This window comes from Electrona antarctica, assembly GCF_951216825.1.
Source record: "Electrona antarctica genome assembly, contig: scaffold_852, whole genome shotgun sequence".
Classification (NCBI taxonomy): Eukaryota; Metazoa; Chordata; class Actinopteri; order Myctophiformes; family Myctophidae; genus Electrona; species Electrona antarctica.
The window spans coordinates 21,993-33,335 of NW_027638695.1; the positions used below are offsets into that span (position 1 = coordinate 21,993).

Genomic DNA, 11,343 nt, shown 5'->3' on the forward strand with positions numbered 1-11,343 from the left:
TGCTACACATTAATCTTCCTCCAGGGATCAATAAAAGCCTTATCCCTATCTTATCTTATCTTATCTCAATCCGGGAACCAATTCGATAAAAAAAAAAGAAAAACGTTTTTTTCCCCTCCCTTTTTTTTGGTTGGATAAACATGAACTCGGGTTTGGCTCCTCCCCCTTTCCAATGCACTTCCTTCCATGATGTGCATCTGTGTGCATTCCTACTAACAACAACATCATGTTTTATAGGCAGGCAGCGCTGACATGGATTTGAGATATTAATCTTATATATCTTATAAAACCTAAAGGCGTTTATAGATTAAGAAGTTGTGCCAAAGGCCACCTGGAACGTGATCACCCGTATAGTCTCATGGTCTTGGGTTGATTCCCAGCCGTGGAGAAGGGTTCCATGACGTCCTCCTCGTCCTCGCCCCCCTGTGTCTCCTCTGTGTCCTGGTGCAATGAAGCAGGAAGAACATTTAGACCTGAGGACGATTCTACTAATGTCTTCTAAATCCTAACAGTTTTCTGAAAAACCCTATGTTTCTATGGCAGTTGTTCTCAAACTATTTCATGTCAAGGACCTCAAAGAAATATATGCATTTGCCCCGCCGACCCCCATCTGAAAATATGTTGTTCCAGTGACCCTCCCAGAAGCAACGATTTAAGTTAAAAATGTTCGCTTTGAAAGAGTATATATATCCAAAGATTTGCGCCACATTTTCACGATTTTTCAAAAATAGCAGAACTACAAGCTCGTATGAGCTTGTAGATCTGCTATTTTTCAATAGCTAAAGTATAACATAATGCTTTAAAAACACCAAAAGGGGTTCCCGCCCAAAATGGGTTAAAGAACACTATATGCACGATATTGAAATTATGACCGATATCCAATATCTCCGATTATTTTTGCAGGGTCATATCGGCAGATACGGATTCCGATACCGTTATATTACATTGTTGTATTATATTTAAATATATTGAACTCATTGCAGTGTTTTTTTTTTATTTTTATTTTGCTATAGTGAAAGATTAGTTGCTAGTTACTTTTGATTGTCGATTTCAAAACATGCATTAACCATTTCAGCCCTGTTTGTACTTGGTATACTTGAAAATGGCCGATCTACAATCTCACAACGCGTCGCGTTGTGACTCATTGTGAGCTTGCAGATCTGCTAAGCGTGAGTGTGGAACTATAGTGGCCCTCTGGAGTGAAAGTTGCTCACCCCTGGTATAGACTAGACTCTAGTCTCACACACTCACACACACTTTTCTTTATAGTTTCACGAGAATGCTTTCTTTTTTTCTGCTATGAGAGGGAGAGAGAGAGGGAGACACACACACACACACACACACACACACACATTCCTGGTACTCAGCTGTCCATTGTTAAGCAATTAACACTTTGTGTGCCCACACACCACTTTAAAAAAAAAACCCCAGAGTGCCCACGTTTTACATTCATTTTTTTGACATATTTTGTTTTGTTTTTATAAATGGCCGGCAGGCCGCATTGGGCGGCTCCGCGGGCTGCAAAAGGCCCGCGGATCGCCACTTTGACACCACTGGACTAGAGTATGGTACGTCTACTTTCACCACTGCACACAGTAGTAGAGTCAGAGTCAGACACACATCTAGGGCCAGTGGCGTGCACAGACATTTAGAGGGGCAGGTGCTCAAGTTAAAAAAGGGCACCTTGTGCAGCGCGTGGAACCGGCCGGTTGCCTTAATCCATTTTGGGGCGGGAACCCCTTTTGGTGTTAGCATTATGTTATGCTTTAGCTATTGAAAAATAGCAGATCTACAAGCTCATAGCGCGCCACCGAGTGGCGCGCTACGAGCTTGTAGGTCTGCTATTTTTGAAAAATCAAAAAAAAAAAAAAAAAGTTCATTTTTTTTCAAAAGGGCACATTGCCAAAAGGGCAGGGGGTGCTCTAGCACCCCCTAGTGTCTATCTGTGCACGCCACTGTCTAGGGCCAAAGTGTGCTATGTATCATATTGTCTTACCATGTTCATTTCCATAGGATGCTTGTGGAGCTCTAGGTGCTCCTCTGGCAGTGGCAGGTTCTTATCAAACAGTGGAGGATGTCTATGTCTCACCGTGACTACAACAAGTCACAACATCATGTTATTGTTATATTAGTTGTAACAAGACATACATGACAACACATACAGTACACCAGACTATAAAGCATATTAGTCAAAACATAATGTTAACACCTTGAGGGCTTTAAGTTGTTGTTTAATGTGTTTAATTCGCCGTTTTAAAATAATTCAAAAGAAAGGAGCGTATTTGTCGCGGACCTGGTGACGAGGCCGTCGCGTTATGATGACGAAACCGGAAATCAAGCCATCCTCTGGGCTGCTAGGGCTTCTGGGAAAATGAGCCCAATGCAAGTGGACGGGCCGTTTGTTTGGACTACAACATGCTGTGGAGGCTGTTGCCGCTTCGCATTGTAACGGCGGCCTGTTTTTCTCATCAACAACAAACCATCAGACTATTTTTAGCCAGATTTTCGTGGTTCAAAGCTGCAAATACTTTGGCGTTATGCTCCAAAGGTAATAAGACATTCTAGGCAGCGTAGCATATTGGATTAAATAGCGGGGGATGCGGGTTACAATTAAAGAAGGGCAACTTATTTCTCCTCACAAATAACTAGTATATAGTTGTTGATTTTAAAGGTGAAACAAAAATAGAAAGAAAAACAAACAAAACAAAACAAAAATCTCACCTATCTTGATGAAACACCAAAATCCAGACACAATAACCACCGAGAAACCAAAACCAAAGACCATCGTCAGAATGGTCCACAAATGGCATTTATCTCCAGCAACCATTCGGATTCGAGCGCGTCTGTCATCAAGAGTGTGGCCATCTGCAATGGGAAAGAATACACGATCAAGATGTGTTCGTCCAGTAAATAACCCATTTTGGGGCGGGAACCCCTTTTGGTGTTTTAAGCTTTTTTTTTTAAATAATTTAGCTATTGAAAAATAGCAGATCTACAAGCTCATAGCGCGGCACCGAGTGCCACGCTACGGGCTTGTAGGTCAGCTTTTTTTTAAAAATTGTGAAAATGCGGCGCACATCTTTGAATATATTCTTTCAGAGCGAACGTTTTTAACTCAAATCTTTGCTTCTTGGGGGGGGGGTCCCTGGAACTGCATATTTTCAGATGGGGGTCGGCAGCCAAATACATATAATTCTGGGGGCCCTTGGCATGAAAAAGGGTTGAGAACCACTGACATAAAAACATGAGTTTTTCAGAAAACTGTCAGGATTTAGAAGACATTTGAAGAATCGTCCTCAGGTCTAAATGGGTTAAATCATCTAAACATCGTGGCATCGATTTGATTGTGGGAAAAATAAAGCTCTCTCACCCCACAGGACAGAGACGTTGTTGTGATTCCTTGTCTGCGCTGCACAGACATACGTGCTGTCGTCGCCGCTGAGGATCTCTGCGGTCAGTCTGAAGATCACAGCTCCGTCTTCTCCAGTCGGCAGCGGTCCAGTGACTCTGACCTGGTTCACCGTGGGAGCTCCCCCGTCTCCGCTCAGAGAGACCTTCAGGGATCTGTCACGGCTTGTCACGTGACACCTCAGGGACACCTTCGCTGTAGTGCCAGGAATGGCCTTTGCGAAGATGCGCACGTCTGGGAGACAAAAGTGGAATCAAGAGATTAACCCATTTCGAACCTGACAACGATTCTACGAATGCCTTCTAAATCCTGACAGTTTCTATGTCAGTGGTTCTCAAACATGTTCATGTCAAGGACCCCCCAAAAATGTATGTAGCCTAATTGGCCGCCGACCCATATCTGAAAATATGTTGTTGTTCCAGGGACCCCCCCAAGAAGCAAAGATTTGAGTGTATTATTATTATGTATTATTATGTATGTATTTGGCCGCCGACCCCCATCTGAAAATATGTTGTTCAGGAGCAAAGATTTGAGTTAAAAACGTTCGCTCTGAAATAATATATATTCAAAGATTTGTGCCACATTTTCACGATTTTTCAAAAATAGCAGAGCTACAAGGCACTCGGTGCCGCGCTATGAGCTTGTAGATCTGCTATTTTTCCAATAGCTAAAGTATAACATAATGCTTAAAACACCAAAAGGGATTCCCGCCCAAAATGGGTTAATCAAGTGTCTGAGTGAAAACATGTGGTGGTGTAAAGTAAGTATAAGTACATTTACTACTAAGTAGCCTACTGTACATAAGTACAATTTTGAGGTACTTATTTTTTACTCCCGTCAGTATTTACAATTTGCAATCCTTCTGCTCCACCATATATCACTCCAAGGAACATATTGTACTTTTACTCCACTACAATTATATAAAAACTTGAGTTAGGCTACTAGTTATTTTGTAGATGTTTTTATTATTATGATTATGAAACACACATTAACCACTCCAGCCCCATATATTTCTGCCAAAATAGCCGATCTACAAGCTCACGATGCGTCGCCATGCGACACATTTTGAGCTTGTAGATCGGCCTTTTCCAATGATTTGTATACATTTAGAATTTGTGAAATGGAAAATGCTGCACAATGGGTATAGTATAGGCTACTTTGACTTTTGGTATATGTTGATAGTTGATACCAAAACGTTTGTACTTTAACTTTGAGTATTTCTGCATTGTGGTATTGATACTTTTACTTAATAAGACATGTGTGAGTACTGTGCGAGCGTGCGTGCGTGCGCGTGCGCGCGAGTGCACGTTGCTTGTGTCTGCGTGTCTGCCTGGAGTGCCAGCATGTTTGCATTTTCTCAAGACCAATACCTAAACTATCCTTAGTTGTCATTCTTACCTATACCTGCATCATGGTCCCTTGGTTTTAACTTCATTTGCTGCAACATTGAGGGACACTGACTCTTGAGAAAGTAACCAAATACATGGTTCCTCGTTTGTTTGTTGTTCCAGCTGTGTTCAACTGCGTCTGCCGATGGAGACCGGGACGTCCATTTGAGCGAGTGAGGGTCAAAGGTTATGAAGTCTACGCCGCTCACGGCCCATTTTTCGAAAGCAGAGACGGTTCCGTTAGTTGAGCGGACACAGCCGCGCTGTCGCTGGAGGACATCTATACCAAACAACGAGACAACGTTATCTATTCACTTCCACTCATGCAATAACATAAGAGCTAAACCAGGCGTGGGCAACTTTGACGATGGAGAGGGCCACTATATTTACACTCTCACTCCAGGAGGGCCACTATATTTCCACTCTCACTCCAGAGGGCCACAGTGCATATTGTCGTAGCAAAAAATAGCCGATCTACAAGCTCAAAGTTCATAGCGCGGCACCGAGTTCATGCCGCGCTATGAACTTGTAGGTCTGCTATTTTTTAAAAAATTGTGAAAATGTGGCGCAAATCTTTGAATATATATTCTTTCGGAACGTTTTTAACTCAAATCTTTGATTCTGGGGGGGTTGGCGGCCAAATACATATAATTGTTGGGGTCCTTGACGTGAAATCGTTTGAGAACCACTGATATAGAAACATTGCTTTGTCATGCTTTAGAAGACATTTTGTAGAATCTGGTCAGTCCAAAATGGGTTAACTTTCCTCTAATGGGATATATATAAAAAAAAATATTTTGTTGTGAAAATAAACACATGATAATTTGACAACTCACCCACTGGCATGTTGGTCAAGTGATGAATCTGATAGTAGGATGCTACCATATCGCCATATGCCGTGCTTCTCCAGTCTTGAAATATGTCAGACCGTGTTCTGTCTTCACAACAATACGAAGCTGCGACTCCATCGAATAAGACCTACCTGCTGTCCGACGTGTATTTGGTCTCCAGCCTCATCCTTGAGCCCAAAAGAACGGAACTCTAAAGAATGGGAATCTGAAAGTGGGAGATGTGTCAAATAATGTCACGCGTGAATTGAAATGGTTCTCAATCAAAACCAGTGGTGGTGGAAAAAAGTACTCAATTGTTTGACTTAAGTAAAAGTATACCAATACTGCAATTTAGAACTACTTCGTTACAAGTAAAAGTACGGACTTGAACATTTACTTGAGTAAAAATACAAAAGTATCGGCATCAAAATGTACTTAAAGTACTAAAAGTTAAAGTATTCATATTGCAGAATGTCACATTTCACAAATTCAAATTGTGTAGAAAATCTATTGAAAATAGCTGATCTACAAGCTCACAATGCGTCGCAACGCGACGCATTGTGAGCTTGTAGATCAGCTATTTTCAAATGGCCGAAATGTATAGGGTTGAAGTGGTTAATGTACGTTTTCTAATCAAAATTAAAATCGCCAAAGTAACTATAGTAACTAAAGTTTTAAAATAATTGTAGTGAAGTAAAAGTACAAATTGTGGCTCTGAGCTGCAGTGCAGTAGAAGTAAAAGTACTGGAAAATGGAAACACTCAAATAAAGTACAAATACCTCAAAATTGTACTTAAGTACAGTACTTAAGTAAAAGTACTTAGTTACTTTCCACCACTGACCAAAACACAACAGCAAGCATCTCGGCTCACGAACAAATTACTTTTCACGAGAGCATGGTGTTGTGTAAAGGGTTAACACTGAAGAGCCAATGAGAACGCTCGATATACAGAACACCAGAGTGTATCATGTCACGTCATTGTCATGCTGGCTACTGAAGTAAACTGAACTACCTCACCCTCTGCCTCGTTATTATTAGACTAGGATAATAACATAACACATGGTTTAAACAAAATAAACTCAAGACTTGGGGTCACACAGAACTTTCACACAGAACACAGAACTGTCATTCAGCCTATGAGGTTTTGCCAGTGCTTTTCAATGGGGACGGAGCATTTTTTTTTGCAGAAATCCGCAAATGGCAACAAACCCCTCCGTTCCCATTTGAAAAGCATTGGCAGAATCCGCCCTCATAGGTCAAATTCCAGGTGTTGACCACAGCCTTAAAGTAGTAATGAATGACATTTTCCTTACCGCATTTAGCTGTTGACGCAAGAAAACATTCAATGACAAATAATATCTCCATCATATTCACAATTGGCACAACTTAGTGCCCAGGTGTGTGCAATGAATGATCGCGCTAGCAGGAGCTACGTTGATTTAAAGGCTGGCCCGATGGACCTGTTTTGTCACTTTGTCAGGAAAGTGACGAAAGTCCATGCCCCAAACAAACACGCCTCTAAACATGCCATTGTGGTGTGAGCGTATTTGATTGGTCCACCACACCGTGGTCTTATAATAACTATTTATATTATAAAGCACGTATGGCTGAAAAAGCTGCGTCTCATTGTCGCCTAGCTCCTTTCGGAACCCTACGTTAAAGTTTCTGACATTTTGATGACTTTATGTAGGGTTCCTTCTCACCGGATTCAAGCGACATGGGATGCAATCTGATTTCCCCTGACTTACCCCTGTGCTGCGGTGTGGGTGTCACGCTGACATATTCCAAAAGAAGCATATGCACGCTATAGGATACAACGAACCCTCTCACCCCCCCCCCCGAACGGCACAGAAGCCGTTAAGTATTTTTAATGTTTGTACGACCGTTTGGCAGCTCTGAAATTCTCTCTTCGGTCCCTCCTTGTTGACATCTCGGTTGGCTAGCTGCGCCTACGAGGCGCGTAGGGAGGCGCAGCTAGCCAACCGAGCTGCTGGAGGCGGTACAATGGGATGTCAACAAGAGAGAATTTCAGAGCTGCCAAAACGGTCGTACAAACATTAAAAATACTTAACGGCTTCTGAGCCGTTCGCGGGGGGGGTCAGAAGGTTCGTTGTCTCCTATAGCGTTCATATGGTTCTTTTGGAATATGTCAGCGTGACACCCACACCGCAGCACAGGGCTAAGTCAGGGTAAATCAGATTGCATCCCATGTCGCTTGAAGCCGGTGAGACCGGACCCTACGCGGTAGGTCCAAAGGAGCTCAACCCGGGGGGTCCGGAGACGGGCTAATTGTCGCCGTGCCAAAGTGGGCAGCAGTGTTGTTCCTGGCAGCACATTTCTATTTTAGTTTTAGTCATTAGTCTCTTGAATAGTTTACTTAGTTTTTTTAGTCACATTAAGTCACCTGGAATGTATTAGCGTTAGTCTAGTTTTAGTCGACTAAATGTCATGCGATTTTAGTCGTCTAAATCTACAGGTGATTTTGTCGACTAAAATGTGTTTTGGTGGGCCTTGATGCCGTCATAATGGCTGATTTTATACTTGCTGAAAATAGCAGATCTACAAGCTCGTAGCACGGCAATCGGTGCTGCGCTACGAGCTTGTAGGTCTGCTATTTTAGACAGACAGACAGACAGACAGACAGACAGACAGGCAGGCAGGCAGGCAGACAGACAGACAGACAGACAGACAGGCAGGCAGGCAGGCAGGCAGGCAGGCAGACAGACAGACAGACAAGACAGATTGTCAGACAGACAGACAGTGGCCCCCAAAAATAGCAGACCTACAAGCTCGTAGCGCGGCACTCGGTGCCGCGCTACGAGCTTGTAGGTCTGCTATTTTAGACAGACAGACAGACAGACAGTGGCCCCCAAAAATAGCAGACCTACAAGCTCGTAGCGCGGCAATCGGTGCCGCGCTACGAGCTTGTAGGTCTGCTATTTTAGACAGACAGACAGACAGACAGACAGACAGTGGCCCCCAAAAATAGCAGACCTACAAGCTCGTAGCGCGGCACTTGGTGCCACGCTACGAGCTAGTAGGTCTGCTATTTTAGACAGACAGACAGACAGACAGACAGACAGACAGACAGACAGACAAGACAGACAGACAGGCACTCGGTGCCGCGCTACGAGCTTGTAGGTCTGCTATTTTAGACAGACAGACAGACAGACAGACAGACAGACAGTGGCCCCCAAAAATAGCAGACCTACAAGCTCGTAGCGCGGCAATCGGTGCCGCGCTACGAGCTTGTAGGTCTGCTATTTTTGGGGGCCACTGTCTGTCTGTCTAACAATCTGTCTTGTCTGTCTGTCTGTCTAAAATAGCAGACCTACAAGCTCGTAGCGCGGCACCGAGTGCTGCGCTACGAGCTTGTAGGTCTGCTATTTTAGACAGACAGACAGACAGACAGACAGACAGTGGCCCCCAAAAATAGCAGACCTACAAGCTCGTAGCGCGGCACTTGGTGCCACGCTACGAGCTAGTAGGTCTGCTATTTTAGACAGACAGACAGACAGACAGACAGACAGACAGACAGACAAGACAGACAGACAGGCACTCGGTGCCGCGCTACGAGCTTGTAGGTCTGCTATTTTAGACAGACAGACAGACAGACAGACAGACAGACAGTGGCCCCCAAAAATAGCAGACCTACAAGCTCGTAGCGCGGCAATCGGTGCCGCGCTACGAGCTTGTAGGTCTGCTATTTTTGGGGGCCACTGTCTGTCTGTCTGTCTGTCTAACAATCTGTCTTGTCTGTCTGTCTGTCTAAAATAGCAGACCTACAAGCTCGTAGCGCGGCACCGAGTGCTGCGCTACGAGCTTGTAGGTCTGCTATTTTAGACAGACAGACAGACAGACAAGACAGATTGTTAGACAGACAGACAAGATAGATTGTCAGACAGATAGACAGACAGACCGACAGACAGTGGCCCCCCAAAAATAGCAGACCTACAAGCTCGTAGCGCGGCACTCGGTGCTGCACTACGAGCTTGTAGGTCTGCTATTTTAGACAGACAGACAGACAGACAGACAGATTGTCAGACAGACAGACAGACAGAGGCCCCCAAAATAGCAGACCTACAGGTTTAAAGTGACATTTATAAAAGCTAACTGAGGATAAATGCTTAGAATGCATGCCAGTGCTTCTCAATTCGGGGTCCGGTGACCCTCAGGGGCCCTTGGGGGTTGTCCAGGGGGTCCCCAGTAAAAGTAGTTTAATGCGGCATCACAGTGGTTTGAAGCACACGACTAGACAGCAGCACGCAACAGTCTGTTTTCACGTTTAAAAGGACATTTATAAAAGCTGACTGAATACAAATGTTTAGAATGTATACCAGTGCTTCTCAATTCGGGGTCCGTGGACCCCCCGGGGCCCTTGGGGGATTTCCAGGGGGTCCCCAGTAAACGTAGGTAATGCAACATCACAATGGTTTGCACATGACTAGACAGCAGCGCAGTCTGTTTTCACGTTTATAAAAGCTAACTGAGCATACACATATATGTGTAACTCCAACACAGACAGACACAAGTGGTTTCCTTGAAACTGATTTATTTGAAGACTTGTGGATCCTCCAAATTCACCGTGAAAACTATAAACAATACAATAAAACAAGCATGTTACAATTAACATAAATACGACATGACATGCACAGCACATGTAGATGCAAACATTTTACCAAAGTAAAATACAGACATAAAACAAACAACAAATACCTCGTTGGCTGCGTGCAAATAACAAAGAAGCAGGGAATCTCTTCAGTCTTAGGTCCTTATAACCTTTCTTATGACAGTCTCTTGTAACTTAGTCTCTTTGTGTGACCAGTGCAAACGGAGCTGCTGCACCCTGCTGCTGCTTGTGGCTTGATTGCTTACACAAAAAAACCTGTGTACCCAATTTACATGAGCAGACCAAACGAGACACGGAACATGACTTTGACTCTTCAAAATAAAAGCATTACAACAACTTGACACAAATACATGAAATAATGTTTTAAACGTAAATGTGACTTAATTATGACCTTTTAGGAATAAAGCAAACTATATCACCTATAGGGGCAACAGTTACAATATGAATGTGTTTAAATGCCAGTGTAGCTGGTTCACACACACACACACACACACACACACACACACACACACACACACACACACACACACACACACACACACACACACACACACACACACACACACACACACACACACACACACACACAATGCAGCAGGCATTAGACAACCTGACAGCCACCAACCTGGCAACCCTGAATGAGCCAATCAGCTGCCAGTCTCTGGTGTGTGTGTGAGAGAGAGAGAGTCCTGTACTGTTAAAACAAACTCTACCCTAACGTCACTAAAAAGTACATTACAACACTTTTTCCTTTCCAAAACAAACACAACGTACATTATGACAATATTTCTCCCTTTGCATTGGTAAAATAGACTTTTTTTCTTCCAAAAAAACAAAAAGATAAAATTACCCCAAATCCATGGTTAAGAGTATTCCACGATGGCTCAGTGGTTCTGGCAGTTGCTGATGGTGTGAGAGGACGCTGGTTTGAGACAAGTCAAGATTCGTGACCTCGGACCAAGGACTAAGGATCCAGAATAAATAAATCTAAATAAATCAGTCTTTACCTTTTGGTCAAGTAAATGTACTATTGGAATGTATTTTGGCGGACATAATCCAAGATAATCCACTGTCAATTTGTAACA

General features: G+C 43.5%; 1 protein-coding gene across 1 annotated transcript; it reads right to left on the reverse strand.

Annotated features, from left to right (window-relative positions):
- Positions 1–207: 207 nt before the first annotated feature.
- Positions 208–10,450, reverse strand: LOC306917834 (MHC class I-like protein MILL2). The gene is made up of 7 exons (XM_079530736.1): positions 10,345–10,450; positions 5,634–5,853; positions 4,808–5,077; positions 3,371–3,643; positions 2,722–2,865; positions 1,997–2,094; positions 208–441 (listed from the first exon to the last, which is right to left on the reverse strand). The coding sequence occupies exons 2-7, from the start codon at positions 5,680–5,682 to the stop codon at positions 343–345; spliced, it is 933 nt and encodes a 310-aa protein (XP_079386862.1). The 5' UTR covers positions 5,683–5,853; positions 10,345–10,450; the 3' UTR covers positions 208–342.
- Between the last annotated feature and the right edge of the window lie 893 nt (positions 10,451–11,343).